The 19,035-nt window shown below is 37.4% G+C and overlaps 1 protein-coding gene across 1 annotated transcript in view; it reads right to left on the minus strand.

Annotated features, from left to right (window-relative positions):
- Positions 1-1,590: 1,590 nt before the first annotated feature.
- rcl1 (RNA terminal phosphate cyclase-like 1) overlaps positions 1,591-19,035 on the minus strand; it is a 55,855-nt gene continuing 38,410 nt past the window's right edge. Inside the window, exons 8-9 of the mRNA XM_028804940.2 lie at positions 15,636-15,739; positions 1,591-1,903 (exon numbers count right to left, since the gene is read on the minus strand). Of these exons, the coding sequence (XP_028660773.2) occupies positions 1,753-1,903; positions 15,636-15,739 (255 nt within the window). The 3' untranslated portion in view covers positions 1,591-1,752. The remainder of the gene's footprint in view (positions 1,904-15,635; positions 15,740-19,035) is intronic.

The following is a 19,035-nucleotide window of genomic DNA, read 5'->3' on the forward strand; positions in this document are numbered from 1 at the left end:
AATATTTGAGGTTTTTAATCAGTGGTTCACACCTCCACAGCCCTAAGCTTAGATACTTTCTGGTTCAATGTGTGTGCTGAATTTGCAGGTTTTTGATGGGCTCATGAGGTATTAGAGGGTACATTTTCCTCCCAAGTTCCAAAAAAACAGACTGACTAGAAACATTAAACAGCTGTATCTTGTCCGGTGTTGTCATCTTCTCTGGGGTTTACCGTACGCTAAGTGCTGCCCTCGATACACCGATTCACCCTGCGAGACCGTAAAAATTGAAAAGCTGGGTCAGACGGGAGGACCAATGAAGCTGTGAAACTTAACCTAAAAGACAAAAGAACCCTTTAAATTCAAATATTATGTAAACACTATAAAATTCAGTTTCATCTGTAAGTTTGAAATGGGGCATCCATTTATCAACATATTCTGGGTTTCATCAGCCTGGCAACAATACTGAAAGTTCTCATCATTTTGACTGTAGTCTATGGACAAGTCAATATAATGGACTAAAATGACATGCATATATTTCTCAGTTCACTTTAAGAATAGTTATAAATACAAAGAATACTTTAGCCAGAATAATCTTATACTGATCAGTAAAAAATCTTTATTAGAGATTTAGTTCATTTTTTTTTTCTAACCTTGCTCTTGAGGATTGATGTTCACTGAAGTGGAAGAACCATCTTTTTCAGTATGGTATATGATAGATGGAATCCCAACAAAATGTTACTACAGCATGTGCTGCTTATGTGGTACTGATTTCCACTGAAATAATAAAGAAGGTGATTTTAAGTAAATGCATGCGTGCACTACGTATTAAGACAACTGATGCAGCATTTACAGCTCAGTAAATTTACACTAGCGCTATGTCTACTGCTGCACATACGTTTTGATGTACTTTAATGATAATCATTCTGACCTTTTTGCTCCACTCCTGTGTTTTAATCAAAACTTTAAAATAAAAGGTCACAAAGTAAGACATAATAGTCATGTATATTTTTCAGATGTTATCTAATAGGTTTTTTGTTTTTATAAAAAGTACTAAAAAAAAATCAATATTAGGTTCTGTTTTATATCAGCCTGAAATCTGACAGACATTTATAACATGAGAAAAACAGTAATATCAACTTATATGGGCAGTTGAAATTAAAATATCTTTTGTATTGTTTAATAAACTTATCTTGAGCAGGTTTAAAGATCACAAGCTCCATACTTCGTGTACATACTTCATGTAACTGTGGACCAGGAGACAGTGTATTGTTCATTTCTTTATCAACAGACATAATAAATACATTTTTGTTATAGTACTTGTTTTTTTGGAGCTCACATATCTCTATATACATATTACCTGTCTTTCTCCTTAACATAACCCATTACTTCCGTTTATATATCTGTATAGACTGTCACTGTATGTTTTATTTTATTTGTGTTTTAGCTGTATGCTGGTAACTTGCTTTTGTCCATTAAGGTAACTTCAAATATGTGAATGGCTAAGGTCTCTGCTCTGAATGGAGTGGTGAGTCTGAAAGCACCAGCAGGTGTGGCATTTTTTCCACTTTGCTTTAAATTGCAAACATATAAAAAGAATAATACAAACTGTTACATCTCATAATTTATTCCTTTGCTAGGAACGACGACCCCATATTAAAAAATAGTCCGGTACAAGTATAAATATATAAAAAGAAGAGTGTGGCATGTAATTTTACTGTACAGTTTGAGGAATTTGTGCATACTTCTCCATCCCAGATGCACACATTGGCGCTATTTTATGGTTTTGCTGAGGTTTGTAAATCCAGTTCCTACACAGGTCATTAATACTTTTTCACCACCCTTCCTCTCTTCTTCTGGTTGCTGTGTTTCTATTTTGAACATGACTTGAAAAAAATTCCTCAGATGTCTTAAGAATTCAATCCTGAAACAGAAAGAAAATATGAGATAGATCAAATACTTGTGTTCCAGTAGCTATAACAATAAAACATACAGTAGCTGTTATATATGAGGAACATTCCAAAAAAAAAACAAAACACTTTATTACACTTTCATGTACTGAATTGATTGATCAACCTTTTTTAACGTTGTAGGAAATTATATTCTGAAATATTTAAAATAGAATTTTCTATTTTACATTGTCTAGATTTTTTGGTAATTTTCCATCATTGCAAATTTTTGTTTGCAAGTCTGGCTTTTTGGCTAAATGTGAGTGGAAATCTCTACATACAATCTTAACATACAGGGGTGCAGAAATCCAACGCCCGACATGGGTAAATTGACCGTCGGACAAGCATGTTTTTCTGGTTTCAGTTGTTCGCGGACAAGTGCAATTTTCTGGAGAAAAAAGAATTATATGTGCTGTGCAGGGCACACTTTACCACTACTTTCAAATTTTAAACATTTGTGTACGTACTTCGTGCAGAAACAGTCTACTTAGGCATGTTCTTCATGTCTCAAATTGGTCTTCAATATTGTTTACAAAATGGCTGCTGATTTTTCAAAGGGGAAGCACTCTTACGGTCTTACATAAGTATTTTACCCTACTATTTACACGCTTGGAGATGCAGTCATTTTTTTCATGATGACATTACGATGTAATCTGATGATTTTTCATTATAATCGATAACTTTTATATATTACCAGTAATGGTATACTGCACAATAATGTGCAGTGAATACACTTGACTTGAGCATTCCTAGTTTTCATCCTCTTTCTCCGTCTCTGTTATCATTCGTTTGCTCAGAGGTTGATGCGCTTGCTGCTTCCTGAGCAGCTCTTCTTTTCTCCACCCTAGTGGCCCACTGCTTCTCTTCTTTCGTTGGCATCTTTTCGCGTTAAAACTGATTAAGTTAGTTTTTGTGATGCAATTACTTAGTACGTTTTCTTTAATTTTTCACTTAAGCTGGCACTTAAGTCTTCAATCTGCCTCAAGAATGATTAGCGAAGGTGGTGGGGAATGAGAACGGCTCCCATACACATGCGCTGCACGGCCACCCTGCTGCGCGGTGCTAAGAATTAATTCAACAATAAAATAAAATAAAAATAAAAAGAGTACAGTAATCCCTCACCTATCGCGGGGGTTACGTTCCAGAGCCCCCCGCGATAGGTGAAAATCCACGAAGTAGCGACCTATATTTATTTTATTATTTATACATATTTTAAGGCTTTATAAACCTTCCCACACTCTTATAAACCTTTCTCACTCTCTTGTTAACCTTTCCCACGCTCTTATAAACACTTCCTATGCTCTTAAACACTTTCTACATTCTTAAACACCTCAGACCAACACTGCACACTGCACGCAGCAATCAGACGTCGATGTGTCTGCACTCGCTTTGTGAAGGGGGGGCAGCTGAACTCACGCTGAGCAGAAATGGACTTTGTGCTGCTTCTGCCAAAATGCCTGCTTGTCGCTCTGTGCGAGGAGTGTGTGTGTGTGTGTGTGGGTGTGTGAGAGCTGAACTCACCTTCGCTCAAACCCCCCCTCCCCGGAAGCGCAGTATGCTCCTGCCACTTCGCATTGTCAAGGGGGTGGGGAGCTGAATGAACGCTAAGGAGAAGTGACCTTTGTGCTGGCTTTGTGCTGCTTGTCGCTCTGCGTGTCAATAATTTAAAAGCCTCTACATCACCAATTTTCCTGTCTCACTGTCTTGTCTTGCGTGAAGTTAAAATGTTTTATAATAGTGAGATGTTACTCATATCCTTAGCCCGATATCCACATATCATATGTGTTAACAAAGTGTGTTTTATAAGTTTACATGTGTTTAAAGCATGTGGGATGGGTATTTTAAGGCTTAAACTATAAAAATGTTTATTTATATGGTCTTTCTATATCGCGGATTTTCTCCTGTTGCTGATGGGTCTGGAACATAACTTCCGCGATAGGCGGGCAATCACTTGTATTTAAAAACCCGCGAAGTCGTGAATCCGCGAAAAGTGAACCGCGAAGTAGCGAGGGATTACTGTAATACAAATCATCACCCCAAAAGCAGATAGTAGACGTCACATAGTATATGTGTACCAAATTTCAAGTCAATAGGTGAAACGGTTTGCGAGCTACAGGTGAACAGCCATGGTAGCATATTATATAAGAAGATTGATAAAATTCATTGTTTCTACATAAAAATACGGTCATTTTACTTACAATGCAAATGTTGTCACCACATAACAAAGCTTGTTAGGCAGTTAATCTTTCTTGAAATTTGCGATTTTGCGTAGGTTGTGATATATTGAGGAGTTAAGAAATGTATTGCGTGACAACATCAATTTTGATGAGCTGTCTATAGATCGTTTTTGATTAGAGAATTTTTCATATAAAACAAGTTGGTTTTGCGCTGCCAGTTTATTAAAAATAAAGAAGAACATATTCTAACGGTTTCCAAATGTTATGAAATATCTATAAAAATCTTCACTTAGACGTGATTATTTTTTCTTCTTGTGAGAGATTATTCTCCAATATGAATTTAGTAAAGAGTTCTCTAAGAACCCACCTGACACAGGAAAACCTTCAAAACCAGATGCGCATTGTTGTTGATGACAAACCTTTAGAAGAGTTTGACCCACTACCAGCTGTGGAATTCTGGCTGGCATCTGGCAACAGGCACATCACTCATATAAAACCTGAAAAGTCATCAGCATCCACTTCTGCAGGACCATCAGTCCAGGAACCATGCAGTTCAGCTCAAGCAGAAATGAACAGCATTCAGCCCATGCTGTCTGAGATGGTAAAGATTCTTGGGGGAGAAGATGTTGCAAGACAAAAGCTGAAGAACATGGCAGAAAATGAATCAGGACAGTGTTCTCTTATGTAACTGTAATATGTGAAACAGAACTAGTGTAGCTATAATGAAGGCATTGTTTATTAAGGAGTTAAAATGATAAGGGAATCTTTTATATAATGTTCTAGAGCAAGGTGGCAAAATACTACTCCCTGAAAGAACTTTTTTCAGTTTTAAAATGGAAGGCAGTTTTGGTAAAATGGAAGGCAGTTTTGGTATCAATAAAAGAGATCAGAAAAAATAAACTAATATTTCACTTTTGTTATTTGTTTATGGGTAAGTGAATTTAACTGGCAGACAAGTGGATTTTCTAAGTTTACTTGTCCATGGACAAGTAGAAAAAAATTTGATTTCCACAGCCCTGAAATATATTTAAAGTTAAAAATAGCAGAAGTAACAAATTATCTGAAAGACTGGCTGATATAAACTACTAACATCAGAAACGATCTGTCACAAAAAAATAGCTGAAATATTAATATGATATTGCTTTTATACTGTGGGTTTTTGCCCCTCCCCATTCTCCTCCACACACACTTTCATTCCATGCACCAAGTCTGACATCTCCACTTACTGCAGTTTTATTCAAAATCTTCAATCATTCTCATTCTGAAAGCAGCTTAATATACTAAACTGTTACACTGTGATGATTTTTGTTTTTTTCCTTCTCACATTCTGCCCAGTAATATGATAGCTCATTCATTAGATTTGAAAGAGTGGCATAGTTTCCAATGAAAAGCTAAAGAAAAGTAGTGAAAACATTATCAGGTGGAAAGTATGCCTCGCATTTGCACATATCAGACGTGCTTTAACAAGCAGAAGGTCAATTCACCGTTGCCGTTTCAAATACTGCCATTGAATAACCCCAAAATAATGCAGATGACGAGACTGCCAAGCTTCAGGATAGTCAGTGAGTAAGCAGGACAATTAGGGCTTTCAATTCAAAAACTCCATCTCAGTTGACTGTGCTTCACTATCATGCAAGAGCGAATTTTCCAAAACTTTTTGTTTGTGCACTCACTGAAGTGTGCCTCTTGCAGCTTAGAAGCTGCCCCATCTGTAGGGCGAGGGGAGCTCTCCTTCTAATATGTTGTTCTCTTTTATGTAGGAGCTTCGTAAACCAAAAGCTCGATGGATCACAGCTGGCATGGACAACTCATCTAGAACACCACAGAGTGAATTTCTAGACTAAAACATTTGCTCTCCATGAAAACTTTAATTTTTTTCCTAAAAACACAGGATGAGTAACAGACAAAGAAAAGAACAATTTTTTGGATGGTGTATTCATCTGAAGAAAGGCCTGCAGAAGTAACATCTTTCTCAGGGGTAAGTAAGGCACACATAAATTAGACATACCATACATGAAAGGTAGTGTTGATTAAAAAAGATGAACAAAAGTTTTCCTCTTCAAGCCACACTCTTATTTGTGAAGGCACTGCCAATCTTCAGTTATCATAGTACTGTACTTTTAAAGAACACAGCACCGGTACCATGATAACTGAAAATGGACAGTTCATACTTTATGGCTCTGGTATTGCATGCCATTTCCTTTAAGTCCTTCAGGATGACCATATGATTGAAACTCCAAAAAGAAACTATTTGCTATAACATTAAGTCATTTTTGGTTTAAATACCGTCTTTCCTTCAGACAAAAAAGGCCTGTACAACCGTATACCATGTCTGGTCACGAGGTATGGAGAAAACTAGAAGAACAAAGCCAACTGACTTTAAATGTCTTAAAGCATGTTCTTCCTTTTCAAGAGGGGACTGGAAGCATCTAATGGTGGCCATGCCCAATAAGAGAACTGGAAGAGAAAACGTGGCCCAGAAGGCTGCATTTCACTTCAGGTCAAATGAACCGAGAATGGCATAAAAGATACTCTGCAACAGAAGGTTTAGGCATAACACTGTCCCAAAAGAGAAGCCCAATTTGAAATATCTGACTATACTGAAAGGTCTATACTCAACAATTCTATAATTTGGAAATTAATGGATCAGGAAGCACTTTGCTGTCAGATATTGTGAAAAAACCTTGATCACCTTGACAGAAATTGGTGAAAGTCACTTTTGAAGGAAGCATAGCAATCTTAACTAATGGTATTTTGTTCCAAAATTAACACATTTTTATTAAAAACTTTACAAAATATCTTACTTTTTCCAACATTCTCCATAAATCCCATAACCTGCCAAGCTTAGCAGCTTTAGTCCTCTATAAACAACCATTTAATTATAAGCACTTAAGTTTGTTTCCCTTTCATGAAGATCTTCTGTTATCTTCATCAACAATACCTCTTTGTCCTCACCTGCCTCACAAAAACAAAATGTGTTTTCACAGTTTTGTAATTATGAACAACAATGCAAGTATGCTGCTCTTTTGTGATTGGTTGTAGATTATATTTTTTGATAGAACAGTTGCACGGTGCAGAATTACTCTATATTGGTCACAATCAAGCAGAGACAAATACTTATTGTATCAATAATTCTGGACTAACCAGGCACCTATGAAAGACATCAGAACATCTTTTTCAATGTGCTAAATCAGGGGTAGGCAACGTCGGTCCTGGAGTGCCACAGTATGTGCAGGTTTTTGTTCCAACCCAGTTCCTTAACGAGAACTCAATTATTGCTGATGAAGCACATATTGCTTAAGTGACATTTTAATGCTTCATTTTAGTGGTCTCGCTTGTTAAGGTTCTCCAACCTTAATTGCTTATTTCAATCTTAAACTGCTGCATTCAGTGTTTTAATTGCTCCTTACTAGCAATAAGATGTAAAAGACAAAGCAGCCAGCAGTTCTCCAGCTAGTTTTTTTCCAATTACATCTGTGTGTGTTCATCATGCACGGTTTGATTTAATAAAACACTTAATAGAAAAATGTGACAGACTGAAAATGATCTGTTTTAGGCTTCAAATCATTTGGATGATATCCTTGGAAAGGAAAAAAAATCTACGATATAAAAGCCTTACATTGCACAGACTAACAAGCCATAAAATTAAATAAGGTCTGAGATTGGCAATGATTGGTTTCTAATTAAGCAATTGGGTTGAATGAAAACCTGTAGCCACTGCGGCTCACCAGGACCGACATTGCCTACCCCTGTTTTACATCTTATTGCTAATAAGGAGCAATTAAAACACTGAATGCAGCAGTTTAAGATTGAAATAAGCAATTAAGGTTGGAGAACCTTAACAAGCGAGACCACTAAAATGAAGCATTAAAATGTCACTTAAGCAATATGTGCTTCATCAGCAATAATTGAGTTCTCGTTAAGGAACTGGGTTGGAACAAAAACCTGCACATACTGTGGCACTCCAGGACCGACGTTGCCTACCCCTGTGCTAAATAACCCAAAGCAACAGAGCCACCCTTGGGCACAAAAATGTACAGTAACTTATGCACACTTCACGCATACAGTTTAAAAGTTCGACACTAAGGTATAATGCATCTTTAGTGTTGACAGGTTATACAACATGGGTGGTTACAGTGGTAGTGGAGACCAGGGTTCACTCCTGAGTTGTCCCTGCATGAAGTTTGCATATTCTCCATGTGTCTGCATGGGCTTCCTCCTGGTGCTCCGTTTTCCTCCCACAGTACACAGACATGCAGATTAGGTGAACTGGCGATGCTAAATTGCCCTAGTGTGTGTGTGTGTTTTCACTTTGCAATGGACTGGCACTCTGTCCAGGGTTTGTTCTTGCCTTCCACTCTCCGCTACCCCAGAATAGGCTCCAGCATCCCCTGCGACCCTAGTCAGTATTAAGCGGGTTAGAAAATGACATGACAGGTTTTACAACTTAACACAGCCATCACAGATTGCTTCACAGTAAATACATCTTAACTTCAGCAATAAGAAAAGCACCCTTCATTTACAGCTTTAACTTCACAATCAGAAACACAAGCATGTTACATTTCATGAGTAAAGGACATTAATTAAACAACTGACACTGTGCCTAAAAAGTTTTATGCTTTACACAAGGAATTTAAGGATAACAAACAACTGTAAAGTATGTACATGTTGGTAATAACAAGAATGGCATAGGGTGGTTTAAAACTTGTGTTTTTGTTTCCCGGTTAGTTACCCTAAATATAGAAGCTTGAAATAGAACCTTCAAAAGATCATCACGACAATCCTGCCTACAGTTATATCAGGATCATGGTGGTGTTTTGAAATGATGTGTGATTTTTGATGCGATTTTTGAAAATAATAAATTAACCATATTAGTCCAAAACAAGCCTCACAGCAGAAATATTTAATACTAACCTAATAAACATTGAAATAAAAATCTTCTTGTTTATCTACTATAATTCTAAAGACGGTACTTTTTTCACAATGAGAAGGGCAAAGTTTGCCAAAAAAACATGCACATAATCTTTATAATGAACTACACACCAAACTTTCATTTCTTTTCAATGGTTTTGATTTATTAATGCATCTTTAATAGGTCAAGACTGTTATCTAATTTTTAACAAAGCCAACGTTGTACACAATGGTGCCATTTAATATTAAAGATGACCAGATAACTAGGGATGGGTATTTCAAACCGGTACTAAATTGGTAATGGTTCCGGACTGGTCAGTACTGATATCAATAAGCTCCTGGAAAAACGGTGCCGCTATCAGTATTTTTGTAACATAAGTTCATTCCAAATTTAGCAGTGTTTTTAAATTCCTAACCATCCCCTAATGATGACTACACTGCAGGTGTCAGGCACACACGTTTTAGTCACATAGCTGCGTGTGGAGCAAAGTTTAATGTCTTTTGTAATTTTTTGTATGTACAAGATATTTTCACGTGCATACTAGAAAAGGCTTATCTCATAATTTTTTTCACTGTGTGGCTCAGGGCTTCTATATGAACGTTCCCACAATCAACAGTTGTTGTATATAGTTAGTAGAATACCAATCATATTATAATAATCCGGCCATGTGGCTGGACAGATACTGAGTGCTATGTTTTCAGAAGGTGTAGTGTGATACGCAAAAGAAACACCTCAGCAGGAGGAGGAGCGCCTGGGAAAAAGGGTGGAAGGAGTATGATGGATGGAGGGTGGAAGGTGCTAGTCAGCACATGTGGGGACAAGAAGGAATAGCACAGAGTGAAAGACCAAGTAGAAAGGAACGAGAGCAAAACAGCAATGTGCTTCAGGCCGTTACAGTGAAGCGTAAGACGAGCAGTGTAAAAGAGTCCGATTGTGATTAGAATGATGAAAGGCGGCTCCCACAGCTACAACAGTGGGAGTTCAGTTGGTAGGCAATTAATAAAGGCTCATCAGTTTCAAACTACAGGTCGGCGCAGGACTGATTTTTTAAAACCCACACACTCCCGCTTCCTCAGTACTTCATCCTGTGCCCGCCCACTCCCTCATGCACTTGGCATATATATACAGTAATCCCTCGCTACTTCGCGGTTCACTTTTCGCGGATTCACGACTTCGCGGGTTTTTAAATACAAGTGATTGCCCGCCTGTCGCGGAAGTTATGTTCCAGACCCATCAGCAACAGGAGAAAATCTGCGATATAGAAAGACCATATAAATAAACATTTTTATAGTTTAAGCCTTAAAATACCCATCATACATGCTTTAAACACATGTAAACTTATAAAACACACTTTGTTAACACATATGATATGTGGATGTCGGGCTAAGGATATGAGTAACATCTCACTATTATAAAACATTTTAACTTCACGCAAGACAAGACAGTGAGACAGGAAAATTGGTGATATACAGGCTTTTAAATTATTGACAGGCAGAGCGACAAGCAGCACAAAGCCAGCACAAAGTCCAGTTCTCCTTAGCGTTCATTCAGCTGCCCACCCCCTTGACAATGCGAACTGCGCCTCCGGGGAGGGGGGTTTGAGCGAACGTGCGTTCAGCCCTCACACACGCACACACACACTTCTCCTTCTTCCGAACGCGCAGAGCGACAAGCAGGCATTTTGGCAGAAGCAGCACAAAGTCCATTTCTGCTCAGCATGAGTTCAGCTGCCCCCCCTTCACAAAGCGAGTGCAGACACATCGACGTCTGATCGCTGTGTGCAGTGTGCAGTGTTGGTCTGCGGTGTTTAAGAATGTAGAAAGTGTTTAAGAGCATAGGAAGTGTTTATAAGAGTGTGGGAAAGGTTAACAAGAGAGTGAGAAAGGTTTATAAGAGTGTGGGAAGGGTTTATAAAGCCTTAAAATATGTATAAATAATAAAATAAATATAGGTCGCTACTTCGCATATTTTCACCTATCGCGGGGGGCTCTGGAACGTAACCCCCGCGATAGGTGAGGGATTACTGTATCACGCTTCGCCTTTCGCGGCTTCACTCCATCGCGGATTTTATATGTAAGCATATTTAAATATATATCGCGGATTTTTCGCTGCTTCGTGGGTTTCTGCGGACAATGGGTCTTTTAATTTCTGGTACATGCTTCCTCAGTTGGTTTGCCCAGTTGATTTCATACAAGGGACGCTATTGGCAGATGGCTGAGAAGCTACCCAGCTTACTATTCTCTTTCTCTTGCGCTGACTTTCTCTGATTCTGACGTAGGGGGATTGAGCAGGGGGGCTGTTCGCACAACTAGACGATACGGACACTCGTCAAAAAATGCTGAAAGATTATCTTCACGTTGCTATCTTTTGTGCAGCTGTGCTTCGCATACTTAAAAGCTCGAAGGGCACGTATTGATTTTTGCTTGAAAAACAAACTCTGTCTCTCTATCTCTCTCTCTCTCTTTGTCTGCTCCTGACAGAGGGGGTGTGAGCTGCCGCCTTCAACAGCTTTGTGCCGCGGTGCTTCACATACTTAAAAGCCAAACATTGATTTGTTTCCTTTTCTCAATCTCTGTGACATGATCTGCTCCTGACACACTCCTTTGAAGAGGAAGATATGTTTGCATTCTTTTAATTGTGAGACAGAACTGTCATCTCTGTCTTGTCATGGAGCACAGTTTAAACTTTTGAAAAAGAGACAAATGTTTGTTTGCAGTGTTTGAATAACGTTCCTGTCTCTCTACAACCCTCCTGTGTTTCTGTGCAAATCTGTGACCCAAGCATGACAATATAAAAATAACAATATAAACATATGGTTTCTACTTCGCGGATTTTCTTATTTCGCGGGTGGTTCTGGAATGCAACCCCCGCGATGGAGGAGGGATTACTGTAGGTCACAATACTTTTTGCTTGTCAATACAAACACACTGCAACCAACCAAAGCAGCACTGTGAACATACTGGTGGGCATCTGTGTTTGCTCGCCAGCTCTAAGATGAAACGGGGCATTACTAGCAGCTGTCCAGTCAAATTCAATGTGCTCTTTGATTTAGTGTAGTTGCATTAAATTGCGGTTATTACAAACTTTACAAATCTGTTCTTGTTTCTACGTCTTTGTGATCCTCCCCATCTCCTATATCTTATATATAAAGATATAAAGATTTGGGCTCAGAAATGTTGCTGCTTTATAGAGCAAGTGGATAGGAGTTACTACTGTTATTTTAAATCTTATTTTATTTATTTTGTTAGTTATGTTTTGTAATAGTTTGTAATTGATTTATTATTTAATAGGCATAGGAAAGAAGCTGATTGTGTGACACTGTCCTATTTTTTGTTTCTGGAAAGGTATGCTACTCTATTTTTTATTAAGAATATATTACATTATAAAGTCAAAATATTGTTATTGTGTGAGGTTATGTACTGTATATTGCAAATAGATTTTCCTGTGAATAACATATTGTAAATAGTTCTATATGTTAATTTTAGCTTGTGATAGTGAAACAGCACGACACAAATACAATAAACCTGTTATTTTCTTAAAAAAAAAAAGGTTATATTAAAGTAACTGTTGAATCTCTTCACAGCATGACGTCTTTATTTTTTGCACCACATTATGGAGAGTAGTATCGATAAAAGTATCAATAAGTATCAGTAACAACAAGCAGCATCTGGATCGATATTGGTATTGATAAAATCCTAATGATACTCTTCCCTACAGATAAGTCTATTGAAGTCCTTGAGATTATCCCTTCCCAAAAATGTAATTATAACCAGTTGTCTTAAGACAGACGGAATATCAGGCAAATGAACAAAATTCAGACGTTAGCATCAGTAGGCTTTGTGCCCTAAGAATCAAGTTACCCAAACTATTCTATAACATTTCAGTAATTATTTACCGCTCTGATGCTGATGTTCCTGATCATAAAATAGGTTATTACAATATCAATTGATAAGAAGAATTCATAATAAATTGCAGATATACTGTATTTGGGGGTTCCTCTAGAGTGGCTCCTTTCTCTTGAACAAATTGGCTCAAAAACTAATCAGCATATCATCATTTCATAATAGAAAAATACCAAACGCAAAACTTAAACCTGTCTAGCCATTTTAGCTCTAGACCGTGCTCAAAAAACTGTGACACACAGACAAACAGTGAAGAACAATGACCATTGCAAGGAATGATTGGAAAATGAGGGCTTTGGAAATGGAGGAGAGGCCTGTCAAACTTTAGAGCTAACACACTAACTAGCTAGCGCCATATCAACTAGCTACCAAAATAAGGCAACATCTTCGTATTTCCAGGAAGGAACATGAGATTTGGAACTATAATGAAAGAAAATAAAGAGAGTTGTGTAATCAGTCACCCAAGTGACTGCTATTTGCACAATTTAACACATTCAAAAATTAATAACATTCAGTAACTGAAAACCATTTCATGTGACATGGTCTCTGACTAAACGTTGTGCCAAGTCCAATAGTATGGCATCAGTTTTAGTTATTTTACATTTTAAGTATGCAATGAATGATCACCCTGTCTAGATTTGGTTCGTGCATAATGCCTATGTTTGCAGACAGCTCCTTGCTACCCTACAAAAAAAAAAAAGGAAACTGAAAAAGGGATTACTCATTGCACTTGTGATATTGCATATATTATTTTTCTTCTTTGGTTTAACAAAATAAATAAAAAATGTTTAAAAAATGGTCAGGAAACTAGACAAACCTGAAATTTGAAATTACAAAATTAACTGAAAGCTGAAAATAGATCCAAAATATGTAAGTGTGTTTATTAACTGACCGACATTTCTTCCATAATTAGGTCCAGCCTTATGATGTCGAGATATGCTATAGCTAGAAAAAAAGGCTTTCAGTAAATGGATGCAAGCACTTCCTGTTCATAATTATCAGCTATAAATCATCAAAAGCTTAAGATCAAATAATAATATAACAGGGAAATTTCAAACTGTTTCCAAGAGAAGTGCTCTAAACATGACAGATGCTAGCAGGGCAGTTGCTTCGCCTACATACAGTAAGTTATGAAGGCATCCTATTTCTTTATTTGTATTTTCTGCTAATCAAAGATACTGAAATAAAGCTGTAAACTGAAGTAATACTATCAATCATATTCCCATGGAAGGAATTTAATAAAAGAAATGCTATTTCTGATCCTAGGGACTGTTGGCCAGTGTTTATAAAAGTGCACATCAGTTGTCTGATCAGAGATATTCAATGACAATCTGTTTACTAACCCTAGTTCCATTTAATTATTTGGGATTTGCAGCAGCCAATCAAAATTATTCAAATTTCCATACAACTGATATGCATTTAAGAAATACAATTGTATGCAATATCATTTATTTTACAGATATAATATTTAGGATTGACAATAAATTTAGCAACTAATACTGCTAGCACTGCACTAGACTATTCTGCTATCAAAACAGTTATAAGGCACTACTCACAAGAAAAACAAGTCATCTGCAACAGGGAATCTGGCGTAAAAGATACTAGATGAAAATACTGTAATTTCTTTAGAAGCAATGAACAACATATTTGAATAAAATACATTTTACAACGGGCAGCACAGTGGCGCAGTGGGTAGTGCTGCTGACTCGCAGTAAGGAGACCTGGGTTCACTTCCCGGGTCATCCCTGCGTGGTATTTGCATGTTCTCCCCATGTCTGCGTAGGTTTCCTCCCACAGTCCAAATACATGCAGGTTAGGTGCATTGGTAATCCTAATTGTCCCTAGTGTGTGCGTGTGCCCTGTGGTGGGCTGGCGCCCTGCCCAGGGATTTGTTCCTGCCTTCCACCCTGTGTTGGCTGGGATTGGCTCCAGCAGACTCCCGTGACCCTGTGTTAAGATATAGCGGGTTGGATGCTGACTGACTGACATTTTACAACAGGTCACATTGTATTTTGATAACTAGTTATAACCCAAAAATACAATTATTACTCAGCACCACCCATAAAAGCAATGAGTCAGAGCCATTTGATACTAACCACATCCCCAAATACTTGTGCATTAGGTTAACTGGTAACTCTAAAATGGCCCTACAAGTGTGGTTATGTGTGCATATTGCCTGTGTGACCATCCTTAACACTTAAATTACTTAACCTTCCTGAAACATGGCTGTAAATAAAATAAACTTAAACACCTGTATTAATGATTTGCAATTGTAAAATGACTTAGTATGTTGTTCATTATAGACAAGGCACTATATAAAACAAAGATTGTTTGGCTTCTGTTCACATAATGATCTTAATAATTGTGTCAATTAAGAAAAACATTGATATTAAACTTTTAAACCCTATCTTTATGAAAGTACTACAAATTAAAACACAGCATCACAACAAATGTTTTTTTAATCTGAGTTATTTGGACAATACATGGAATTAAACATAGATAGAAGATCAAGAAATATGGGAGTGAAACAATCAGAAACGGCTCAACAAAAGCATGCATAGTAGTAAACAAAATATTTACAGTTACTCAAACACATGATCAGGAAATTCTTCTATGACTGCTAGCTACTGACTTAAGAATCTCCTTTTCTTGTTTTGATAAGTCAATAAAAAGCACAAGCTGCAACAACTATAACAATAATAAAAAAAGCACTTACGAATATGGTGAAAGGGGACCTAAAAGGACTTTGGAAACATCCTGTTGACCAAGGGTCATATACAGTAATGCCAGGCTCTGATTGATGGAATCCACACAGCCACCCTGCAGACAGAAGAAGTTAAAGATTTACTAAATTCCAAAGATTTCTATAAAAGCTTATACTACAACATAATATTAATTACCTTTGAATGTAATTAAAATATTTGAATGCAAATACCCCTAAACAATACAGAAAAGATGAAAATATTTCTAATAAAAATGTATCTATAATAAACAAATACAACAGAATAAGCACTGTATGCTTTCAAATACTGTCCTTGTGTGAAAACCTAATAGAAGCATTTCATTAAGCTTGATAGGCCCTATAAAAGATAAATTGGGAAGCAGCACCTGGAGGATGCTGTGCAAACATTTGAAGAATCTCCCATGAGATTCATGACGAGCAAACGGCAAATACTGTAGTTTTCAATTTTTAGGTTTTTCATCTTCAGCCTCTTTTTTTACATTTTTCCCCAACAATATTATTAGTGAGATCCACGGCCCCAATTTTCTTCTAGGGATCCATATATTCCTGACCTGTCAAATGGTAACTTACAAAAACAAAGATGATATTCTAAATGTTTTGACTATTCACTCCAGAATTGTTGATTTTTATTTTAACACATGCCAAGGTCAATGAGACCCAGGCGAGGTGGACATATGCTCTAGAGAGGAGAGGAATGAAGGTCAGTAGGAACAAGACAGAATACATGTGTGTGAATGAGACGGAGATTAGAGGAATGGTGAGGATGAATGGAGCAGAGTTGGCAAAAGTGGATGAGATTAAACATTTGGGATCAACAGTGCAGAGTAAGAGTGTGGAAGAGAGGTGAAGAAGAGTGCAGGCAGGTTGGAGTGAGTGGAAGAGAGTGTCAGGAGTGATTTGTGACAGACAGGTACCAGCAAGAGTGAAAAGGAAGGTCTACAAGACAGTAGTGACACCAGCTATGTTATATGGGTTGGAGACGATGGCACAGACCAAGAAACAGGAGACAGAGCTGGAGGTGGCACAGTTAAAGTTGTTAAGATTTGCATTGTGCGTGCCAAGGGTGGATAAGATTAGAAATGTGTACATTAGAGGGTCAACTCAGGTTGTACAGTTGGGAGACAAAGTCAGAGAGGAGAGATTGCATTGGTTTGGACATGTGCAGAGGAGTGATGCTCGGTATATAGTGGGAAAAGGATGGTAAGGATTGAGCTGCCAGGTAAAATGAAAAGAGAAAACCCTAAGAGGAGGTATATGGATGTGGTAAGAGAGGACATGAAGGTGGTGGGTGTAACAGGAAGATATGGAAAAAGATAATCCGCTGTGTTGGCAACCCCTAACAAAGGAAGCCAAAAGAATATGAAGATTTCAAGACATGCCCATTTATTAGGTTGTTTCAAAATCAATTACAAGTAGCACCTTGAAATCCTTGGTTTTGCTGATGTTAAGACACAGATAATCAACAAAGGCGAAAACGTAAGAATTCATATCTTGGTTAAAAAAAACAAAAAAAATAAAAACCTCCCAGAAAATATTTTTTACATCCTAGGACACCTCTGTTAAAGAAAACAAAAACTTGTCAGCATAGAACCATCTCTGCTAGTAATGCTGCTGACTCTAGGGTTTACATTTCTTTTTTTCTCCATTACCAGTGTCATCATGGGACCATCTGCAAATAAATTGAGCAAGTATACTCAGTTTCACAATTCAAAGATTAAATGTATTTTTGTCCCTATAAATAAATTACGGAATAATATGTTTTTCAGCATATTTCAAATTAGTGTTATAAGCAATAAAACTCACAGGATTGCCTACTTGGAAAGGAGGATAAACAATTGCCAAAAAGTTATGCAATTAAACACACTTTAAGTTTAGTCTAAGGACTGTATCCACATAAAGTACAGTGATCCCTCGCTATATCGCGCTTCGTCTTTCGCAGCTTCACTCCATCGCGGATTTTAAATGTAAGCATATGTGAATATATATCGCGGATTTTTCACTGCTTCGCGGATGTCTGCGGTCTACAGTACGTGTGCTTCCTCAGTTGATTTGCCCATTTGAATTGAAACAATGGACGCATTTGAATTGAAACAAGGGACGCTATTGGTGGATGGCTGAGAAGCTACCCAATCAGAGCATGCGGTTAAGTTCCTGTGTGCTGCTGATTGGCTCAGCAACGGAGTGCTGCATTAACCAGGAAGTACTAATCTCACTCATTCAGAATTAACATGCACAAGCGCCAACAGAAGATGCAAATGATTGCAGAAAAGGTAAAAGTTCTGGATATGTTGAAGGAAGGAAACAGCTACACCACTGCAGGACACCATTACAGCATAAATGAGTCCAAGATTCTTTTTATTTAAAAAGGAGGAAAAGCATATAAGATCTATGGCCGCAGTGTCTTTTAACCAGGGCGCAAAATGAGTTGCAAGTGGACGTTGTAAGGCAGTAGTCTGGATGGAACCTGCTTTAGGGATTTGGATTGAAGAGTGATGGAAGAAGAACAACGGCGGTACTAAACAGTCGCCTGAAGAGGCTCCTTTAGAAGAGCTGTATCCTTTGTTGTGCAGTAAAATTAAACTCATCGTTATCGGACAAGTCGTCGTGCCATTGTTGGTGAGTAACCATAATTAATTATTTACGTACAATACTTATTACATGTACATAGTTTAGTGTCACTGTACACACATTTTATTGTATACAATTTTTCTTGCATTGTACGTATTTATTGATGGTGGCCTGTCTGTCATAATGGCTGTAACATATGTGATATCGAAGACGCTCGATATCTTTAAAATAATATTTAGGTTTTACTGTATGTAAACTGTGTTTACATACATAATTTCAACGAATCTTACCTAATATCTAAGAGAATACAAAGGGTTTATGCTGTATAATTAGTGCATGAAATGTTTATAATAGTGTGGGAGAGTTTATAAGGGCTTAAAATATATAAAAATAACCACATGAACATATGGTTTCTACTTCGCGGATTTTCTTATTTCGCGGGTGGCTCTGGAACGCAACCCCTGCGATGGAGGAGGGATTACTGTATACTGCATACAACAAACAATATTTTTAATTGTTACACAAGTAAGGGTTTCATATTTATATATACAACCATCTTCTAAATTTGCTTTTGCATTACAGGGTCAAAGAAAACCAGAAATACTACTGAAACCAGGGTTCCATTAAGTCAGCAACTATGCCAGCTTTTCAACCAACTTCCCAGAAGCTATTAGATCCTGCATTTTTATTTAATAATTAAAATTAATAACTCCCATAACAAGAGGTAAAAGGTTCTTATGCATGAGACAGCCATGTGATATACTGTTTTCCACTAGTGATAACTGCTTAATTGACAAAGGACTCT

The sequence above is a fragment of the Erpetoichthys calabaricus genome, chromosome 7 (genome assembly GCF_900747795.2).
Source record: "Erpetoichthys calabaricus chromosome 7, fErpCal1.3, whole genome shotgun sequence".
NCBI classification, from domain to species: Eukaryota; Metazoa; Chordata; class Cladistia; order Polypteriformes; family Polypteridae; genus Erpetoichthys; species Erpetoichthys calabaricus.